At 47.6% G+C, this 22,689-nt stretch overlaps 1 protein-coding gene across 3 annotated transcripts; it reads right to left on the minus strand.

Annotated features, from left to right (window-relative positions):
- Positions 1-1,010: 1,010 nt before the first annotated feature.
- Positions 1,011-19,953, minus strand: Tigar (TP53 induced glycolysis regulatory phosphatase). Of its 3 annotated transcripts, XM_039108258.2 has the most exons (7): positions 19,813-19,953; positions 18,436-18,614; positions 11,045-11,082; positions 6,885-7,006; positions 5,439-5,516; positions 3,914-4,024; positions 1,016-3,298 (listed from the first exon to the last, which is right to left on the minus strand). In XM_039108258.2, exons 6-7 carry the CDS (start codon positions 4,022-4,024, stop codon positions 2,873-2,875), a joined length of 537 nt encoding a protein of 178 aa, XP_038964186.1. In that variant the 5' UTR covers positions 5,439-5,516; positions 6,885-7,006; positions 11,045-11,082; positions 18,436-18,614; positions 19,813-19,953; the 3' UTR covers positions 1,016-2,872. The 3 variants fall into 3 exon arrangements, with proteins under 3 accessions (NP_001381980.1, NP_001020235.1, XP_038964186.1); NM_001395051.1 differs by lacking the exon at positions 18,436-18,614 and having other exon boundaries at positions 1,011-3,298; positions 19,813-19,934; NM_001025064.2 differs by lacking the exons at positions 11,045-11,082; positions 18,436-18,614 and having other exon boundaries at positions 1,011-3,298; positions 19,813-19,934.
- Positions 19,954-22,689: the final 2,736 nt, after the last annotated feature.

Below are 22,689 nucleotides of genomic sequence, written 5' to 3' on the forward strand. Positions count from 1 at the left end.
TCTTTTATGTCATGGTTTGAGCGTAAGAAAGTGTGCGGCGGCTGGTCTGATCCGCCAGAGTTGGGATGTGTTTCTGGCATGGAAACCTGCCTTGGGAACTAGATGGGTAGAGAGATGGCTGCCAGGCTCAGAGAGAGGCCTTTGGCAGTGTGATATGGGATGGAGCAGAGGGGGTGAGATGCTTTGCTGACTGAGAATTAAGATATCCGGCAGATATCTTGGGGCAGTTAGGTGCCAGACCTAGTGGGGATAAAAGGCAACCTTACTTTTTTTTTTTTGTATTTTACAACAACAAATGAAGGGGTGGGAAGATGGCACATCAGTTAGGAGCAGGTAGAGAGGACCTAGGTTTGGCTCCCAGCACCCCATGTTGGCTCACAACTACCCCTAACTGCATGTGGGACATGTGGCCTCCATGGTGCACATGCACACACACAGGCAAACCGCATACCGCTAAAAAAAATTTTTTTTAAAAGAATGTACAACCAACTAGAAGGTTTGTATGTACATTAACAGGATAGTCAAATTACTCAGTGACTCATCGGGGCGGTTGAGAAAAACCAAGCCAAGAATAGCAGAGGCGTCATCAGTGGTGCGGGGGTGGGGGTGGGGTGCTGTCCATGTACTGGGGTACATGTGGGCTTCTCAGCAGATGGAGGGTAGCATGTAACCCCAGCTTTCAATTGTCAGATTACTAAAGTTGAGGGAGTCAGCACCTCGTGCTGGTCTAAAGAAGTAAAGCACATGAGCTGAATGCTGACAGACACAGGCGAGCAGCAGGGGCTCAGTCAGACAGGATCTGGAGTCACCAGACTGCACAGGAATGGCACTGTAAGACTCCCCGGGCAGTGTGGAGGTACAGAGCTGCAGTCCAGCACTGAGGGGGTGAGACAGAAAGAAGCATCTTGAGTTTGAGGCCAACCTGATGCACAGTGTGACTGTCTCACAGCCGCTCCCACCAGAGACTTCCCAGGACTCTGTGCCTACAGAACACTGAACAGACCTAAGCACCCTCTATAAACCAAAGATCTTTATTCATTCGGTAGAATACTGGTTACAATTAAGTAGAGCCATACATTCCCAAATAAATACCCTCAAACAGTACGGGTAAAAGGAAGACTACAGAGCTGGGTATTTATGTGCATTTGAAAGGCAGTAGAACAATACTGCTGCTCACCCACTCTGCTTATGAGCTCTGCTCTGTCTCACAGCAGCTCCGCACCAGGACTTCCAGTGGTGCTCTACACGGAGGGAGTGACCTAACACTGGATTTCTCTTAAAAAAGCAGGTTTCTGTTCTGATTTTTCTCCACTTGTGATGGAAGCCAGGGCCCACTGAGCGACACCTCCAAACTCCTCAGGTTTTTATAACTTTCCTCTCAGATTCACACAACCCAACACTCACCCCAAATGCCGACATGACTTTTGAACTGAAGTTCACTGTCACCCATAGGGAGACTTTTCTACGGCCTTTATAATCATGTCCTTTGGTTTCTCAGAACATGGTCACACTTTGGACTCATGTCAGTGATGTCTTTGTTCAAGGTACACGTGCATTTGGAACCTCAAGTAAATCCCTAGTGTGGGGCCACCAGTACCCAAAGTGTTGGCAGCGCCCCCACAAAGTGTCTAGACAGAAGGACCTAGTAGCACTTTACAGCAGGCAAGTCAACTGTGGTGAGCCTTGACCTACACCTCCCTTTGCAGGTGAACTGTATTTCTAGGTTTCTTAAGTTTGTCACCTACTGTTCAGTAAGCTCTCAATCCTACCAGCTCTTCCTGGTCAAACTCCTCTATATCTGGGCCCAGTGTTACATTTTCCTGAGGCTGTAGTGTGGGCCTGGCATTTTTAGCAGTCCAGTTTCCTAATTGAGGACTCTTGAGCAGCAATCAAAATCCCTTTCCGACAGCGCCACCTGGAGGAAGGTCACTCCTCTGAGCCTTCTGCGTACCAGTTTTCAGCACCTCTTCTTTGGATGGGTCAACCAGTCTTCACAGGCAGCTTGGATACAAAGCGAGGGTAACTTGAGCATTCCCCACCCCCACCGCTTTTGCTGGAAAGCTGTGTTTGCCTTCTTCTCAGAGGATCGTAATGTGTCTGATCAGGCAGTGTGTTCCTTCCTTCCCCCAGGCTGCTTTTACTACTTTTATTTGTGTGCATGTGTGCAAGTGTCTGCAGAGGCCCAGAGCGGGCACTGCCTCCCTGATGCTGGAGTTCCAGGAAGCTGTGAGCTGCCCAATATGGGTAAAGGGATCTGAACTGGGGTTCTCAGGGTAACTGGAAGTACTCCTAGTCCCTTCAGTCCCTCAGCTGTATTTGAGGCAATAATAACAATAACAATGATAATAATAATTCCCAAGAGCCAGTTTCTCCAGAGGACGCTAGAGCATTCAGCCATTTCCCTTTACACACGGATGACAGTAAGAAGCTTCAGTCTGAACACTGTGGACTCTGACACAATCACTGCAAATGCGGGAGAATTATTTAAACCATTCTTTCTTGCAAGCACTTGGTGAGTGAGTGGAAAAACATTAAATGATCTTCAACAGCCAACACCATCTAGACATCGAAGAGGCCAATGAAAGGAGAATGTGGAGAAAAGGCTTCATCCCCCGTGTGCAATGCTGAGTGTCCTCATAAGTTAATAGTTCACAGACATAACAGCACAGGGTGACAAAATCATGGTAGAAAATGGTGTCTCAGAAAAACCAGGCTGACTCTGAGTGGATTCCCACTAACAGCGGATACAGTCAGGACCCCAGTGGGGCTTTATGGCACAAGTCTCACCTGCTTCTAAACAGCAGGGGCAGAGGATGAAAACACAAGAGGCCAAGGCCCTCCATTCGGAGCCCCACGGTTGGGGGCTTTGGACTCAGTGCTTTTCAACCCCTTTGTTTAGATGCTCCTGGAGGTTCATACAAACACACTGGACGGTTGGCTTGCGTGCTTCCTCACAGTCGATGATGAAGACACTGATGCCAGTGTTGGGAGTGATGGAGGAAAGTTCGAATTTGTCTATTGTGGCTGGCAGTGAGCATCTGAGGTCACTCAGGAAATAACCAAAGAGGCTTCTCATGTAAGCCCCGTGGCTCACGACCAAGATGCTGGCGGTTAAACCCAGGGCACCATGCTTGGGGTCTGTCCCCAAGCTGCCGTGTTTTCCCACGGGGAAAACCTCCGCCAAAGAGCTTTCCAAACAGTTGTCTGGCGCTCCGGGGAGGAAGTTTTCTCTCTGGCCTGCCTTGCCCAGAATCAACTGACAAATGAAATCAAAGAAATCCTTTCCACGCATTTTTACCTGCAAGAAAGAACAGAGAGAGGAAATCAAGTGAAGTGAATGATGAATGTAAGTCTGAAATACAACTAACTATTCCCATCCCAAGGTTTCCATGGGATTTCAAAGCATCACTTGTGGCTGAAGACATTAAGAAAAAGAGAGGGGCTAGGGGTTTAGCTCAGAGGTAGCCCTCTTCTGGTGTGTCTCAAGACAGCAACAGTGTACACACATACATAAATACATCTTAAAAAGGGGGGGGCATCATCTCAGTGGGCAAATCTCTTGCCAGAACCCTGGGTGTCCTGAGGCAGAGCCTGATTCACTGGCTGCACACACTGCCTGTGCCAACACCACCTATGCCACCACCTCATGTTAAGTTTTTCTCAGCAGTATTGTCTATCTATCATCAGTAATGGCTGCTGACTCACAGTGAGGGACATAGGGCAACATGGAAAAATGGGGGAGCAAAGAGGAGGATGTTCGAAGCTTGCAAACCACTTGACTGTGGTTTGCACCAGCTTGTAAGCACCAGTACAAAACCAGTCAGAATTTAGTGACTGGGTCACTGGCACATTGGCAAGCTCACTGCTGTGCCAGCCAGCGACCTGGCAGCTTAGACACACTCAGGCTACGTACCTGCTCTACTGTCTCTCCTCCAGGCGGGGTGAACATGGGACACTCTTCTCCAGCGGCTTTGGCCATGGCCCGAAGCTCACTTAGCGGCTTGCCTTCTGCAACCCCGTACATCTGCAACGTTCCAGTTAAAGGTGCGGCTTACACATCGACAGAACGGTAAAGGTCTGTGAACATCTGAAACCCACCCGGGAAGGAGCTCACCTTCTTCCCTTATCTGTGACCCTGTCTGTGTGCTCATGGGACTCACTGAGCAGAGCCACAGCAGAAACCTCAGTCTGGGTCCAGGTGGCTGTGGGGAAGAACTTCAGGCTAACCCAGACAGATGGTGGGGCTTTACCAGACAAACATGGGATCTGCCCGGTTCCAGGGAGGCAGAGATGTGCTCAGGGCAACACTTAGGCCTGCCTACCTACCCAGTGACATACTGGACTCTGTTTTCAGCACTGGTTCTCAGGCACAGAGCAAGGCTTCCTTCTGCCACAACTTCTGCCTCTTGAACCAGAGAATACTTGCAAGCTGAAAGAGGCAGGCCTGACGTGCTCTCACCACCCTGTTTCTTCCCAGGATCAGAAGGAAGCAGAGCCGACAGGGATGCCCCTGAGCTTGGGGTTGGTATTGTAGGGCACAAAACCCCCAATGCTCTAGGCCTGCGTTCAGACCCCAGACTGGATATCTCCCTGTGCCTTGCCCTAAACTGAAATCTCAGCTTTTGGAAGACTCATTTCCGGTACACAAAACTGGTAAAGAAAAACTGGTCTCACTCACAACAGGGGCAGGAGTGGGATGGAGAGCCTTCTGCCTATACTTCAAATTTCCCCACAGTGCAAACAAGTTTTTACCAGTATGACCTTCTATTTACCTCAGAGTTAGATAAGGTGCTGTACATAAATACCATGCAGCATGACAGGTGAGTAGATCTCCTTCCCTGCCCCACCTTCTTCCACCCTCTCCTTGATCTACCCAATTTCATGCTGAGAATTAAACCCAGGGCTTCAAACACTTTGGTCAAGTATTCCACTGCTGAGTTATTAGCTCTAGATCCCACAGTTGTTTTTGATTTTGGGGTTTTTTTTGTTTGTTTGTTTGTTTTGAGATGGGGTCCATGTAGCTGAGGCTAGCCTCAAATTAATAATCCTCTTGCGTCGATACTTTCCAAGAGCTATAATTACGGATGTGTGCTACCATACCCAGCTACACCTTAACGTGTATTGGTTGATTCTATATTCCCAAGAAATGGCCGGAGAGATGGCTCAGCAGTTAAGAGCACTGGCTGTTCTACCAAAGGATTCTGGTTTGATTCCCAGCACCCACATGGGTGTTGACAGCTGTCTGTAAACCCAGTTCCAGGGATCTGACACCCTGGTCTGGCCTCCTCGGAAACCAGGCATGTTCATGGTACCCAGATATACATGCACACATAAAGATATAGTAATAAAACTAAATCTCTGGGGACTGCAAGTGTGCTTCAGCCACGTGACCGCTCAGTGTGACTGTGCAACAGGACACAGCGCAGACAAGTAGTTACCCTTTCCCGAAGTCTGGAGTCATACTTCACTGCTATGTCTTTGCAAAATCTGCTTTTCTCCAGAATGCCATGTATGGTCTGAAAAGCAAAAGACAAATGTTTGTTTCTCATTTTTTTTTAAATGAGTCACCATGAAGCTTCAAAAGCATGCCATTTCATTTTTAACATTACCAGTGACAGTTGTGCTGTGCAAAAAGCTGCTTCTCGGCCCAGGGCTGCACTCTGTGGCAGAGCAGCTGCCTGGCCGGGGCCTGACTATAGAGCTCAATGGAGAGCACCTGCCAAGCACACGTGAAGCCCAGGATCTGTGGCTTCTCTTCATGCCTAACTCTGGTATTTATTACTGTGTATGTCTGATACACCTGACCACCGCCTGCTTTTATAAATGAAGGTTCGTTAGCACCCAGACACACGTCCCACTGATGGGCATTTTCTCTCCCTTGGTTATGCAGTTAGAGGCCAGATCGGACCAGATGAAAAGTAGATAAAGGCAGGTTTATTAGAAGGCAGTTCTCTGAGGGTTCACCGATCTCACAGGTGGACGCCAGTGAAGTCACACATCCGGCCCAAGGCAAGGTTGTTTTATAAAGCTCAGCTAAGAGCTGGGACTGTGTTCACACATTGTCAGACACCGGGCCCCTGTACAGGCTCTCTTGGGTGGGCTGCCAAAAAGAGACAAGGAGTGATGATGTGTTAGCAGTTTCCTCTGTGCAGGCCAAGTTGGGGGATGGAGGGTAGACAGGGTTGTGCAGCTTGTGTGGGGGATGAGCAGGGGTTCCGGCCTAATAGACTTACTGATAAACTCTGTGCGCTTGCATTTGCACTGAATCTGCGTGCACAGAAATGAACAGCTACCATAGACAGAGACTGTCAAACCTGGAATACTTATCTTTCGGAAAAGATATGTTTATCTTCATTGGGGCTCTTTATGTGTGGGTGTGGTTCACATGCATGTAAACGCATTTGCCTTAGTGCCCTCCTGGAGGCTCTAAGCTGACCTGGAATGTGTTCCTGGTCCTCTCTCCACTTCACTTATTGAGGCAAAGTCTCTTGGTAAATCCGAGGTTCACCAGTTCTGGCTTATCTAGTTAGCCAACTTGTTCTGGGGTCTCTCCCTTCCTTCTCCCAGTTGCTGGGATTTCTAGTGGATGCTGCATGTGCCCATCTGGGTTCTGAGGATACCACTGCCCATATGCCTTGTAGTTTCGTTTCTTGTGTTTAGTAATTTAGTGTGCGTGTATACACGTGCGCATATGTGCATTATGGTTTGCATGTGGAGGTCAGAGGTTAACTTGACCTCCTTCCATTCCGTGGGTCCCAGGGATTGAACTTGGGTCATCGGCCCTTTACCCGCTGGGCCATCTCAGCAGGCTTTAGAAGCAGGTTTTCAAGCTCCACGCTGTTGAGATCCTGACCCACTGGCCTAGACAGGAACCCTGAACTCACCTGCTTAGTCCTCGTGAGATCACTGGAGAAGGCGTGGGTAAAGTGCACGTTGCTCAGAAACTGACCAGTGGCGGCTGCTTGCCTAAACCCAGTCTCGGAAAGGGGCGCGTCTACTCCTTGCCCTGTAGTGGAGCAGAACCACTCAGAAATGTATCTAAGCAAAGTCACATGAAAGGGACAGAGCTGCGGTGATTAGTGTGACAGTGATTAGTGTGATGTGATATCCTTGGCTATCAGACCACCTGACTTCTTAGAGAGCGGACTCAAACACCTCAAACACCACGCTGTGAGCCATAGCTCTACAAAGACCCACCCACTCAAACGCTTCCCACAAAGTTACGAGGGAACCACACCATCTGAGCTCCTCCCACTTTCCATCTGTCCATTTCCCCACTGGATGTACTGCACAGGGCAGGCTGATCCTGCAGGCTGCAGCCCGTGGCAGGCCAGTACTCAGTTTTCTCCTCTTCAGTACCGTGTCTAAAGGTGAGCGCTGTAATGCTATTCCTCCTCTCCCTTCCATTCACGGACAGGACGCCTCACGCCCATAACCTCTTCCCCTGTGAAAGCTGAGGCAGGAGGATTACAATGAATTAGAGGCCTTCCTGGCCTACACGGTAAGCTGCGGGCCAGCCTAGACTATGGAGTAGTATCGTCTTAAAAGAAAGCTAAAATTTTAAGGAATTACTAAGATACTACGAAGCCAGTGGAAGCGTGAAGCAGGCAATGAACAGCCATCCCAAAAGGAAGGACTTAAACTGCTGGCCTCGAGGATGGAGCAGGCGTCCCTCCTTCACCATTCCTGAGCTACGCCCCGACAGGAAGGGACGGAGGGAGCATTCCCACTGTCAGCACATGCAGGAGAAGCTGTTGTGTGGGTCAACTCAAAGATGCAGCACGCGCGCATGTGCACGTGGCCATACGCACAGGATCAAGGTGCAACCCCCCCCCCCAACATACACACAAGTATGAATGAAAGCCGGGAGGAGCAACAGGGAAGGGACTGAGAACCACTGAGACTTCAGGTATTAAACCAGCGGAAGAGATCAGAGATACAGACGCAGGATAACATGAACACAACCCACCAATAACAATAGGACAGTCTTGTAAAGAATCCAGTTTTCTTTTTAAATGAAGGAACTGATGGGGGAAACTCCTCTGCAGAAGGGATGTAAGGACCTCAAACACAGGATGGAGACATGATCCCCAAGGCAGCTCAGGCGCTGGGAGGGGCTGAACATTCCACGGACGTGTTATGCTAGTTCCACAACTGTGACAAGGCCTCTAGAGCCTGAAGCTGTGTCAGGATAATGGACGCTGGGTTCGTCCTGCCGAGGCACAGAGTGCTGAAAGCGCAAACCACAGAAAGAAAACAGGGGAACTCTCTGGGTGTCTCCTTGGTGAAGCTGTCCCTACGATGGAGTCACACTAGTCTACAGCGTGCATTCAACTGGAACGCCAAAGGGTGAATGAAGAAGTGGGGGCCAGAAGGATGAAGAGACAGTGATGGACGGCATGGGTCAAGGGGCAAGGAAAGCACATAGTATATGGAGTAGGACAAGTTAATTAAAAGGCTCGGCAGTTAGGAGCACTGGCTGCTGGCTCACAGCAGCCTGCATGGCTCCCTCTTCTGGCCTCCTGGGACACTGCACAAACATGTATGAAAGACCAGTAAATGTTAAAAATCCCTTGTAGGTTCACTGAGGGACAATGAAGAGCACCGGAATCAGTAAGACAGTGGTTTCAGAGACAGCTTGATAAGCTGAGATGTGATAAGCTGGCCACTCACCTCACTGCTGACAAAGGACCTGACTAGGGTAAGGGAGGGAGGGTGGGGCCAGAGAGATGGCTAAGCAGTTAAGAGCAGACAACCATCTGTAACTCCAATTCCAGGGAACCCCGTGCTCTCTCTTCTGGTCTCCAAGGGGTCTACACTCAACACACACACACACGCACGCACACACACACACGCGCACACACACACACGCGCACACACACACACACGCCCACACACACACGCGCCCACACACACGCGCCCACACACACGCGCCCACACACACGCGCCCACACACACGCGCCCACACACACGCGCCCACACACACGCGCCCACACACACGCGCCCCCACACACGCGCCCACACACACACGCCCCCACACACACGCCCACACACACACGCCCACACACACGCCCACACAGACACGCCCACACACACACGCCCACACACACACGCCCACACACACGCCCACACAGACACGCCCACACACACACGCCCACACACACACGCCCACACACACACGCCCACACACACACGCCCACACACACACGCCCACACACACACGCCCACACAGACACGCCCACACAGACAAGCATGCACACACAGTTAAAGTCACACATACACATAAAACAATAAGGAGGGGTACTTTGGCTCAAAGTACAAAGGGACAGTCCACAATGACAGGGAAGCCATGGAGAAGGACTGAGGGTGCAGCTGGTTTACTGCACCCAGTTAAGAAACTCAGGGATGAATGGCCCCCTCATTAGGGGACTTGGAATGGAGTTGCCCGTTTTGAGTCTTCCTAACTTACTGAATCTAACCTAGACGACCCCTCCCAGGCAACCAGAGGATCCCTGATAGTCGTCGCCACAATTCTAGATCCTGTCAGGATGATAAACCATGTTAACAGTCACAGCTGACAAAGACCTCCTTCACCAGCTGAGCTGCAGCTTGGTGCTGGCGTCCAGGCTGGAGTCTAGCACCAGGGTCAGCCTACTCCAGAGCTACACGCCCAGCTCCACAAGACGAAGCAGAAAGACATGATTTTGGGGGCTGAGAAAACCGTTAGTCCAGAAGTGTGCCTGAGCTGAGAGTGTCACCTAAACATACCAATAATCAGAAGAAAGGGACGGACTGCTGCTAAGGACTGTGCTTTAAGATTTATTTTACTGGGGGTTGGGGATTTGGCTCAGTGGTAGAGCACTTGCCTAGGAAGCGCAAGGTCCTGGGTTCGGTCCCCAGCCCCAAAAAAAAGAAAAAAAAAAAAAGATTTATTTTACTGGGCTGGAGAGATGGCTCAGCGGTTAAGAGCACCTGACTGCTCTTCCAGAGGTCCTGAGTTCAATTCCCAGCAACCACATGGTGGCTCACAACCATCTGTAATGGGATCTGATGCCCTCTTCTGGTGTATCTGAAGACAGCTACAGTGTACTTATATATAATAAAATGAATAAATCTTTAAAAAAAAAAAGATTTATTTTACTACTTTTGTAAATTACGATGTCTGTGTCAGGATATGTGCATTTGGCTGTAAGTCTTGCAGAAGCCAGAAGAGGGTGTCAGATCCCCTGGAGATCAGACCCGAAACTGGAGTTAAAGGTGTTTGTGGGTCACCCAGTGTAGGTGCTGGGGTCCTCTGTAAAAGCAATGCATTTTCTCAACCACTGATCCATCTCACCAGCCCCACAAAGAAGACTATGTGGGGATTTGTTTTAAAACGGGAGTTAGGGGGAAACCAGTGAGCATCCAACTTAAAGTCAGGAGGAGACGAAGCAACTTAAAACGGATGTGAATGCAGCTGTGGTCACTCGTGTTCCAGAGCCATTGGCTTTGACAAGTAAAGCAAAGGGGCTACACATAGGACCACCCCACGGTAGAGTGACTTCACCTTTAGTACAGAAATCAGAGTAACCGTTTAGGAAAGGGCTAACACCAGCCTGTCAATGTCTTATGTATGTCCTAGTACGAAATCAATTCTTATAGCCTACAGATTACAGTCCTGGAACAGAGATCCTCCTGCCTCAGGCATCTGCCTGCTAGGATGACTGGCATGTGTGTCACCTGGCTCTAATCACGCTAAATCGCCACTGAGGTATTTCAAGTCCTTAAGAACCCAATCTGGGTGGCTTTTCAATCAGTGACTGGCCCTGGTGAGGGTCTGCATAGTGAGACACTGGAGAAGCCCGTGCATGTCAGGCCCACTTTGGAGACTCCTGTTCCTTCCGGTGACCTACTACTTTAGTAGAATCCTGTGGTTACCATGGTACCCTCACCCCCTGATCCCAATCCAATCTAACCCTGTTACAGTGCTGCCTACCTGACCCTCCCCCTTCGACCAAGTCACTAACAGCGGCATAGAGCTGGGCAATAATCAGAAGAGACTGACCTTGAATGATTTTCTCCTTGTTAAGTCTTGTTTCGCCACTAAAAGAAAAAAAGAAAAAAAACAAAACAAAACAAACGACTGTTACCAAATTAAATTTTTTTGAAAAGAGAAAAAAACTAATAGTGAAGAGTAATGAGATTCATAACAAATCTTAAACTTCCAAATCTAAATACTTTCTTTCCAATCATCTACCCCAACTCGGGATTCCAAATCAAGCCATTCCTTAAGCAAATGTATATGGGTCAGGAAATCAATGTTAAATGGACGCTGGAGGGAAAAGCTATTAGAGATGCAGGCGTGTACACAGTAGTTTTATTTATGATGAAGCAGCCTTGTTAAAGATAAGCATAATTGAGCGAGATTACAGGAGGCAGCAGGCCTGTAACAAGGGTGGCCATCTGTGAGCCGCGGCCCTGAAGGAGCACATGACAGGAGTGAAACTGGAAGGAGAAAGAAGTTTGAGGACCCTTAGCACCCACCCAGAATTGACCCAGGTCCTGGTTTGGAGGCAGTCAGGCTTGCTGACCAACTGTGTACCCAACTGAAGTGTGGTTATACAAAATCAAAACAATCCCAATCTTTAAGCAACCGGAAGACTAACAGGACTGACTGAAAAGATTTCCAGGAAATAATTGGGTAAACTGAGGCTAGAGGAGAGAGGCGAGGGGGAGTCACAAGCCTAGATGGCAGGTTAGACCTAGAATAAAAGTCACAGTAGGGCTAGGGGCTGGTCAGTTGGTAAAGTGACCACAGGCGTAAGGGCTGAGTTGGGATCTCTGCACTATGGAGAAAGCTGACATGGCGACATGTGCCTGTCTACAATCTCAGCACTGTCCATCTCTGGCCTCCACATGCAGTGACTGAATAAAGTTCACTCCCTAAAAACAAACACAGAACACAGATTCTGTCTAAGAGACATCAAGAGGGACTGGAGAGATGGCTAATGAGGAAAGGAACTGCATCTCTTACAGAGGCCTAAGGCTCCATTCCCAGCACCCACATGGTTGCTCTCAACTCTGTCCCAGAGGATCCAATACCCTCTCTTCTGATATCAACAGACATCGGGCACACAGGTGACACACATACATATATGCAGACAAGACATCCATATACATTAAAAATACAAACCCCGGGTTGGGGATTTGGCTCAGTGGTAGAGCGCTTGCCTAGCAAGCGCAAGGCCCTGGGTTCGATCCCCAGCTCCGAAAAAAAAAGAATAGAAAAAAAAAATACAAACCCCAAAGCTTGTGTGGTGTGAGAACGACTTTTATAATATGGGACTAGAAGGCAAGGTGTGAAATAATACTAAAATGTTAACGTCATAGGAATGAGGGAAATAGAAAGCATCTGGATTCACATGAGGAAACTCTGGAAGGATATATTAACAGGTCCAGGAAAGCTGACACATGCCTTTAATCTGGCATGGCCCTAGTAGGGACAGAATGACATGGTTCCCGCCCCTGGGGCAGGGCTAGCCTCCAAGAGTGCCCTGGGCATAAGGATTGTTTGTGAGGGTTTAGTGAGTCCAGGAGGCAAGGTGTGGCTAATGTCTCAGCAAAATGGTAAATGCTGAGACCTTCAGGCTGTGGAAAATAACTCTAAAATCATGGGTTCAAAAATATGTGATTTCTCAAAAAATAAGAATGTAACATGAATTATATGAGGGGCTTCACGAAAATAAAGGAATTAAAGCATCTATGCTGTGAGGCAACTTGTCAGAAAGATACCAGAGAAAGCAGACAGAGAGAAAGCAGGCACAAAGCTGTCTGGGGCAGAGTACAGGCCATCAGCGTGGACCCATGATTTGACTTTGGGTCGTTTGTTTTCACTATTCCCAGATAACCCTTCTCTCAGAACCCCTCTCCAAGAGGGGGCTGATACTTGTCACTCAGGAGGCAGAGGCAAGGGGAACTTTGTGAGTTCAAGGCCAGCCTAACTACACAGGGAGTTCCAGCAAGAGCTACAGGGTATCTGCCTCAAAGATTTTTTTCTTGTTTGGGGGAGGGTGGGGGTGGTAATAAGGGATGTAGCCAATGGTAGAGCACTTGATTACCATGCAAGGCCTCAGGTTCAATACCCAGAACTGCAAAATAAACTAAGTAACTAAAATACAAATAAGTAAATAAATATGGTCTCATATGGGTAGAGGAATAGGGACAAGAATTGTTTTGGTTCCTAAACATATAGATATTTTAAAAGATGTATGATTACATACATGAAATTACTGTTTGGAACTGTTTAGACCTTGGCAAAACCAAGACTACTGATGGCTCACTATTAATAAAAGAGATCCTATATACAGTATAGCAGCATCTTAAGAAACAGCCACAGAGAAGGGTATTGACCTCTGACATATAGAAAGGTCATCAGCAGAAGGGAAAGAAATTGTGTCACTTCCTCTCTCAGCTTTAAATTTTTCCTGGGGCCAATAAACTGCCTCCAGCTGACTGAGATTTAATTCCAACACTTGGGAGGGTGAGAAAGGAAAACTGCTTGAGGGCAAGGCCAGCCTGGGCTACACATCAAGCTCCAGGCTATCTCAGGCTACTAAGCAAGACTTGCTCAAAGGACCAAAAGCTGTATTTGGTGACACAGCTTATAAGTCTACAACTGGGAGATGGGGGCAGCAAGGGGCAGGAGTTCAAGGTCATCCAAGTTGCCCAGTACCTCTGAGACCAGCCGGGGCCACAGAAGACCTGTCTGCAAATCCAAAGAAATAAAACGGAACTGCTTTTAAGTACAAGTATCATCATCCTCCCAGTTACTTCCAGCGAGAGGCCAAGAAGCACCCTCACTGTGCACAAGTCAAGGCTGGGGGCACGGGAGATGGCTCAGCCGGTAGGTAAATCGCTCCCCACACAAACATGAGTACCTGGGTTTCAGACCTGAAGGAAACAACGTGGTTAGGCCCATAATCCCACACTGGGGAGTTGGAGTCAGCCGGCCTAACACAGTCAGAAGCCTCCAGGACTCAGGAAAGACCCAGGCTCCAAAGAATTAGGGAGAGGGGCTAGAGGTGGCTGGGTGGTCAAGAGCACTGGCTGGTGACTCACAACCACCTTTAACTCCAGTTCTAGGGAGATCTGTTGCCCTCTTCTGGCCTCTGGGAGGACTACATACGCATGATACTCAGACATTCCTACATACTAGACAGCGACACACATAAAACAAATATCTTTATCTTAAAAAAAAAAAGTGGAGTGACTACACACACACACACACACACACACACACACACACACACACACACACACACACACACCCCTACCTAATTTTGCACTGCCCCACATCTAGTGGTTCTTCTCAGAAAGAAGTCTAAGTGAACAGTCTCCTTTAGCTGTAGGGTGGTCTCTGCTGGGGAGAGGTTCAGTGTAGAGTGACTGCTCTTAAGAACCGAGCTGAGATCTGGGAGCTACGCAAACAGCAGGGTAGGTGCCTGAACCCAAGTGCTGGAGGCCGGGGAGAGGCAGAGGATCACTGGAGCATGCTGACGGCCAAATTGGCTTCAGGCTCTGTGGGTTCCTGAAGTCTCTCTCCTTCTCCACCCACATGTGTGTGAATACACCCCCAACACACACACACACACACACACACACACACACACACACACACACACACACACACACACACAACTGTTACCTTTTAGCGTCTAGCAGGCAGTTTTGAACTCAAGCCACATTATAAATATTCAAAGATTACATAACCCGAAATAGAACTGTTTCCCCAAAACCTGTGTAAATATTTAGTATTACAGCTTTTAGCAGCTTTAAAAGGTTTCTATAAATCCCTGAGGCAGGTGTTTGGAGTTAGGGGATGGGCAAGGCTAAGCAAGCTTTCTGCTAGGGAGACACCTCACCGAGCCAGAGAGGGCGGAGGCTGCAGAAAGGTCAGGGCGATGTATTTGGAAGGAGCCGAGGGCGCTTCGCCGCTCACTTTCAAATTCTGCAGGGTGATCCATTTCCAAAACAGAACAGCAGGCTCCACAGAAGTCTAGACACTTATGCCAAGAGCTGACGCCTCATGACCTGCCATTTATAGGCCCTGTGGGCTGGGTGGGGGTGGGGTGCTGCATGGGACACCATGGGGACACACAAGACACAGGCAGCTCCCTCCCAGGCTGTAGGCTACCGCTTGCTGTTACTTAAAAGTGAGTTTCTTGGCTCAGGTTTACATGCTCCATCCCTTGTTGGACCCTTATAAGGATTCTGATTCCCCAGACAGCTTCATGGGCAGCAGAGAGGCCCATCTCTGTGGGAAATTCGCACACATCTGGGGTTTTCACAGCACATTTATTCCAGTGTGTGAATTATTACCACCTCACCTGATGTCACCTCATCCTTAAGTCAGTTTTACCAACCATTTCAAATGCAAATACAGATTTCAAAGGCGAGTCCCGGAGGGAAAAAAATGGTTAAAAAAAAGTAAATAAAGCTTCTTTAAACAAATATTAAAAGTTTAGGGCTGGCTAAAAATGGAAGTAAAATGGTTTTGTACGTGACTAACTATAAACACAAACACTCAAGAGAATCCAGGCCTCTGAGGCTGCTGTGTGGGAATACTCGCTCACCCAGCCTCCCTGTGATGGGGCCACGACACTGTAGCTTTCCCTCGAAATCACAGTTCAATACTAACGAGAGGCTTCAAGTTTGGAATCCAGGGTGTTCTAGTCCAAAAGTGACCACCTCCATTTTTCAAACTGGGAAGAAAATGGAGAGATGATGACTCAGCAACTACGGCCCCGGCTGCTCTTCCTGAGGACCCAGGTTCAGTTCCCAGCACCCGTGAGGCAGGCTAGCAACAGTCCAACCCCCTCTTCTGGCCTCTGTGAGAACCAGGAACACACATGCTACACAGACATACATGCAAACACCTATACACATAAAATAAATATAAATAAATAAATAAAAAATTTAAAACATGACAAATTAAGATAAACATAAAACTCCATGAAGGATTTGGTTAGACCCAAGGAAACTCCTTTAAATTCGTATAGCTCAATATAATTAGCCAATTTCCTGTGAGTCATTACATTTACCTATGGTACATTTACCTATGGTGACTACCTATGGTTGAAGTTGAAAGCATGTTGGTTCTTGAACCAACCAGCTCATGTCTGTCACAAGACCCACAAAGAGGAAACCTGGTGTGAAAATGCCAGGACAATGGTCACTTGATTTTTGACAAAGGAGCCAAAACCATCCAATGGAAAAAAGATAGCATTTTCAGCAAATGGTGCTGGTTCAACTGGAGGGCAACATGTAGAAGAATGCAGATCAATCCATCCTTATCACCCTGTACAAAGTAAGTCCAAGTGGATCAAGGACCTCCACATCAAACCAGACACACTCAAACTAATAGAAGAAAAACTAGGGAAGCATCTGGAACACATGGGCACTGGAAAAAATTTCCTGAACAAAACACCAATGGCTTATGCTCTAAGATCAAGAATCGACAACAAATGGGATCTCATAAAACTGCAAAGCTTCTGTAAGGCAAAGGACACTGTGGTTAGGACAAAACGGCAACCAACAGATTGGGAAAAGATCTTTACCAATCCTACAACAGATAGAGGCCTTATATCCAAAATATACAAAGAACTCAAGAAGTTAGACCGCAGGGAAACAAATAACCCTATTAAAAAATGGGGTTCAGAGCTAAACAAAGAATTCACAGCTGAGGAATGCCGAATGGCTGAGAAACACCTAAAGAAATGTTCAACATCTTTAGTCATAAGGGAAATGCAAATCAAAACAACCCTGAGATTTCACCTCACACCAGTGAGAATGGCTAAGATCAAAAACTCAGGTGACAGCAGATGCTGGCGAGGATGTGGAGAAAGAGGAACACTCCTCCATTGTTGGTGGGATTGCAGACTGGTAAAACCATTCTGGAAATCAGTCTGGAGGTTCCTCAGAAAATTGGACATTGAACTGCCTGAGGATCCAGCTATACCTCTCTTGGGCATATACCCAAAAGATGCCTCAACATATAAAAGAGACACGTGCTCCACTATGTTCATCGCAGCCTTATTTATAATAGCCAGAAACTGGAAAGAACCCAGATGCCCTTCAACAGAGGAATGGATACAGAAAATGTGGTACATCTACACAATGGAATATTACTCAGCTATCAAAAACAACGAGTTTATGAAATTCGTAGGCAAATGGTTGGAACTGGAAAATATCATCCTGAGTGAGCTAACCCAATCACAGAAAGACATACATGGTATACACTCATTGATAAGTGGATATTAGCCCAAATGCTTGAATTACCCTAGATCCCTAGAACAAACGAAACTCAAGACGGATGATCAAAATGTGAATGCTTCACTCCTTCGTTAAATGAGGAAAAAGAATACCCTTGGCAGGGAAGGGAGAGGCAAAGATTAAAACAGAGACTGAAGGAACACCCATTCAGAGCCTGCCCCACATGTGGCCCATACATATACAGCCACCCAATTAGACAAGATGGATGAAGCAAAGAAGTGCAGACCGACAGGAGCCGGATGTAGATCGCTCCTGAGAGACACAGCCAGAATACAGCAAATACAGAGGCGAATGCCAGCAGCAAACCACTGAACTGAGAATAGGTCCCCCGTTGAAGGAATCAGAGAAAGAACTGGAAGAGCTTGAAGGTGCTCGAGACCCCAAAAGTACAACAATGTCAAGCAACCAGAGCTTCCAGGGACTAAGCCACTACCTAAAGACTATACATGGACTGACCCTGGACTCTGACCCCATAGGTAGCAATGAATATCCTAGTAAGAGCACCAGTGGAAGGGGAAGCCCTGGGTCCTGCTAAGACTGAACCCCCAGTGAACTAGACTATGGGGGGAGGGTGGCAATGGGGGGAGGGTTGGGAGGGGAACACCCATAAGGAAGGGGAGGGGGGAGGGGGATGTTTGTCCGGAAACCGGGAAAGGGAATAACACTTGAAATGTATATAAGAAATACTCAAGTTAATAAAAAAAAAAAAAAAAAAAAAAAAGAACTTAAAAAAAATTTAATGCAAAATTAAAAAAAAAAAAAAAAAAAGAAAATGCCAGGACAGCAGCTAGCCAGAGCCCTGTCTATTATTTCAACACACTTGACTTCCTATGTCTAAAAAAGAATAAAACTTTGCAACAGATTTCACTATGTACCTCTGACTGCTATGGAGAACAGGCTGGCCTTGAACTCCTCTGCCTCCTGACTGCTGGGGGTTTTTTGGCATGCTGCCACAACTGTTGAAGAAAACTACTCTTACCACCCCCTAAAATTATAGCAGGAGGTGGTATTTTCAAGTGACCTTCCAATACTAGGCTTTAAGGTGATCAAGAAGCGGAGAATTGTAGGTTAATTTGTTCTGGTTCAAATCCTTAAGTTACTTGGAGTCTGGCTCCTCTTACTCACCAGTAAATAGAAAATTCCTATTTACACAGGTATTGCCCATTAAGAATCTAAGTAAGGATGGTTTCCCAGGCCCAGATTTCCTTCAAAGGGGCTTTCCCAGCTGGGTCCAGAATGTTCTGAGGTTGAAAAGAGGACAAGGGGACTCGCGTTCCTTCAGCTGTATCATCTCCCAGAATGGTCTAGAAAACAGGGAGTGACACAGAAGACATGAGGAACTGGATTTCTAATTTAGCCACTAAAATCCCTGAATCCTAAAGGTCCACTTCACAGGATGCCAGAGATCACCTTCCGATAAAGAAACTGGACAGTAAAGCCATCAGTTGAAAAAGGCCTGACAAGGTTCAATCGCTGTCAGTGCTCCTGTGAGCCCTTGGGAAGACAAACGCTGTTCTGAGAAGCCTTGACTACACAGGTGAGCCTCAGCCGTGTCTTATCTGAGCTTTGCTTACAGAAGAAGTTATTTAATTCTCCAGTATATTCCTTCCTCTCTGCTGCTACGGGCTCCCTCTTCTCCATTTAGTTCTCTAACCGAACGAGATTAGAAGGACTGCAGCCACCAATCTGCTTATCAGCATACAGGTCAGAAAGATTATGTCTGGGGTTGGGGATTTAGCTCAGCAGTAGAGCACTTGCCTAGCATGCACAAGGCCCTGAGTTCGGTCCCCAGCTCCGAAAAAAAAAAAAAAAAAAAAAAAAGATTATGTCTGTCCTCAGATGCCTAGGTTATGAGACTGCTTCTGGCTGGAGCCTGAATCCCAACTAACCAACGCCTTGAAACTTCCCTCTTAACCCCAGAATGTGCCTACCACCATCACGGAGCAAACATGTGCTGAGAAGGAAAAAGATGGGGAATCTAAAGCCAGATTCTGCCCCATGAAATCTATCATGATAAACACGTTTGTTCAGGGTGATGCAGTCGACAGAGAGAAGAGGTCGGACCCTCTATTTTTTTCTCAGAACGATAACCTCTGAAGGGAGGTAAATTTCAAAAGTATCCCCGATGCGAGGAGAAAGGGGAGAAGGTATGGTGAAAAAAGGCAACCAGCATAGGACAGATGAGGGGTGGCCCATCCTGAAAACTGTGGAATCTACTAGGCAGCAGAAAGGTCACTGAGAAGTCGGGAGGCCGGGTTATGTCTTCACTAATCAATGACTGGGAACCTTGATCGTGTGCTTCTCCACACTTCTATTCTCGGGAAAACGCGAAGCTGTTGACATTTAAGACCAGACTTCCTCACTCAAGGGTGTCGTGGATAAACGACTGGACAAGAGAGGATGCAAAGGAAAGTACATGGAAAGCCCACCCTCCCCGGATTGGAGCACGTAGGGACCAGAAGAGACCCAGGCCAGGAAGGTCCCAGCGACTGAGATACTCACTGGCGGATGATGGTCAAGGCGAAGCGCGGCATCTTGGTCCAAGGCACGTGAGCCACAACCCGACTCTGCAGCACCTTGCTGCGACTGACTGCAGGTCCACTTTGCCTGCACTACTTCCGTCTGCCCTGCGGACCGGCTCTGTAGCTGTTGGTCGAGGCGGCTTAACGTCATCACAGGGCTGCCAATAGGAGCGGAGACTGAAGCCCCGAGAGGCCCCGCCCAGGCCAGTGGCGCTTGCGCTCCTGCGCGCCGGCCTGTGATTGGCGCCTGGCAGGTGCGCGCGACCCCGCTTTAGGTTAACGCCCTGGGCGTCTTGCCCGAGCGAGACCGCAGCCTGCATCAGGGGCAGATAAGGACTGCTTTGATTCTTTTATGCTGAACGGATTTGAGGAAGGCGTGCAAGGTGTAGAGTCTAAAGTGTGTCAAGGCGATGGCTTCCACAGCCAGACTGCATCCTGTGAGGCTTAGCTGTTATTCTTTACCTGGGAACTGAGGTCAAGCCAAGTGTGTAGATCTAAACTAACCTAGTTTCTCTTAGCTTCTTAACCAAAAACTTTTATCAGGCCTTCTGCTCAGGCCTGATCCTACCAAACGGTATTTTCTAATGCTGCTACCACTTATAATGAAGTCACTCTAGAAGTTGCCACTGATATCTGTTTATTAAGAGTTGAATTCAACCACACCTTACAATAGTTCCTATTGAAATGAATGTTATCTCTGATGCAGTGATCTAGAGGAAGTTCCTTCCCTTAAAAAAAATGCAGGAGCATAGGTTCTGTAAAGAACCCTTTGAGAGGGGTTAGGGAGTTGTCTCAACACTTTAAGAGCACCGATTTCTTGCTCATCTAGAAAACCAGGTTCAAAGCCCAGTACACACATGGATGGTATCAAACATCTGTACCTCCAATTCCCGGAGATGTTACCTTCTTCTGACCTCTGGGCTCAGGTTATACACAGACATTCAGGCAAAACACCCATACATATGAAATAAAAATAAATCTCAATAATTAAATAGATGTCTTCAAGACCGAGACTGAGCCTCTAGTCTTCAGCCATATGACAGGATCATAGGGATAAAAGTGCTGGAAGGGTTGGAGGTTGCAGCCTGTGCCCCAGCAAGCCAGGCCTGGCCACCTATCCTTCCTAAGACAACTGAAAGAGCCAAAAAAAAAAAAAAAAAAAAAGAGTAGAAAAAGGAGGCTTATTCAGTGTAACCACCGTTCCTCAACTCAGCCCATGGGTGGGGGGGATCTTAGATTTTCTCTGAGTTTTTAAATGGAAGCCAAGAGACAGGCGTGACTAAGCAATTCAGCCACCAAGGTATGCTCACCACAGAGGAATGTCTCAGCTCTGCCCATCTCTAACAAGTGATTTTCCTCCCAGCCAGAGTTCCCTCCTCTGACTGCCTTCAGGACTTTTTCTTTCTCCAGCAAGAGATTGCTGGGGAGACACCCAGTTTCTTGGGATCCCTTGTTTCAACAGACTCATAGCCAAGGAGAAGGCACAGGAACCTTTTTTGAATATATTTATTCTCGCCAAGTGTGGTGCTCATACCCTTAACCCCAGCACGCAGGAGTCAGGGGCAAGAAAATCTTCTAAGTTTTAGGTCAGCCTGGTCTACAGAGGGAGTTCCAGGCATCAGGGCTACATTGTTAGCCCCTGTCTCATGATGATGATGGCAATGGTGATGAAACAATATGCTGGCTGGTTTTACGTCAACCTGACAGAAGCTACTGTTATCTGAAAGAAGCTGTCTTAGTTAGGGTTTCATTGCTGTGAAGAGACACTGTGATGGCTATTCCCATTTGTCAGCTTGACTACAACTGAAATGAACTAAAATCCAGAAATAGGGGCACGGCTGTGATCCAGATCTTGATGCTGAAAGACACCAACTTTTGATCTGGATCTTGAAAGCATAGTGGCCATGAAAAGCTTAGGCCCAGGCAAGGTGATATGGACCTTTAATCCTAGGATACAGATCTCTGAGTTCAAGGCCTGTCTAGGGCAGAGCAAGTCCCAAGAGCAGTTTAGGTCCAGGCATGGTGATACACATCTTTAATCTGGACCACACCTTCTGCTGGAGGCTTACAGAAGGACAATGGAAGAAGGAAGGCTTCTTCCTTCTCTGCCTGCCTGTGCTTACTTACCAGCATATCTGTTGGAGTCTATTTATTCTGCATTCCAGCTTCTACTGAAGACCAGATGAAACTGGTCTATCCTTGTGGGACTGAGCAACTACTGGATTCTGGATTCTTGGACTTCCCATTTATGGCTGACCATTGTTGGGCTAGTTAGACTGTAGACTGTAAGTCATTTCAATAATTTCTCTTAATTTATAGAGACATTACATAAATTCTGTAACTCTTGAGAACACTGATGAATACAGACACCATGGTCATATCAACTTGTATAAAGGTAAGCATTTAATTGGAGCTGGCTTACAGTTTCAGAGGTTTAGTCCATTATCATCAAAGCAGGAAGCATGGCAGCATCCAGGCATGGTACAGGAGGGGTCGAGAGCGTTCTACATCTTCATCTAAAGGCTTTCAGAAGGAGACTGACTCTTCCTCACCGGGTGGAGCTTGAGCACTAGGGGCCCTCAAAACCCAACAAGACCACACCTCCTAATAGTGCCACTTCCCATGGACCGAGCATATTCAAAACACCACAGAAGTGAATCGCAATCAAGAAAATTCCTCTATAATGTCTTTCTGTAGGACACTGCTTTAAAATTAGTGATTTACTGGGGAGGTCCCAGCCCATTATAGGACTGGTGCTATTCTTGGACTGAGAAAGCCACTCCGAGCAAGCCCATAAGCAGCACTCCTCCATGCCCTCTGCCTCAGCTCCTGCCTTCTGGTTCCTGCCTTATTTGAG

Source organism: Rattus norvegicus, chromosome 4, assembly GCF_036323735.1.
Source record: "Rattus norvegicus strain BN/NHsdMcwi chromosome 4, GRCr8, whole genome shotgun sequence".
Classification (NCBI taxonomy): Eukaryota; Metazoa; Chordata; class Mammalia; order Rodentia; family Muridae; genus Rattus; species Rattus norvegicus.

What these genes read in the sequence shown, in the direction of transcription:
- Tigar (NM_001395051.1), bottom strand. Translation starts at nt 19,844, where the DNA reads ATGCCGCGCTTCGCCTTGACCATCATCCGCCA. An exon ending in GCCTTGACCATCATCCGCCA is followed by an intron (nt 11,083 to 19,812) that starts GTGAGTATCTCA and finishes TTTTTCTTTTAG; the next exon opens with TGGCGAAACAAGACTTAACA. An exon ending in ATCTCACGAGGACTAAGCAG is followed by an intron (nt 5,517 to 6,884) that starts GTGAGTTCAGGG and finishes TTTGCTTTTCAG; the next exon opens with ACCATACATGGCATTCTGGA.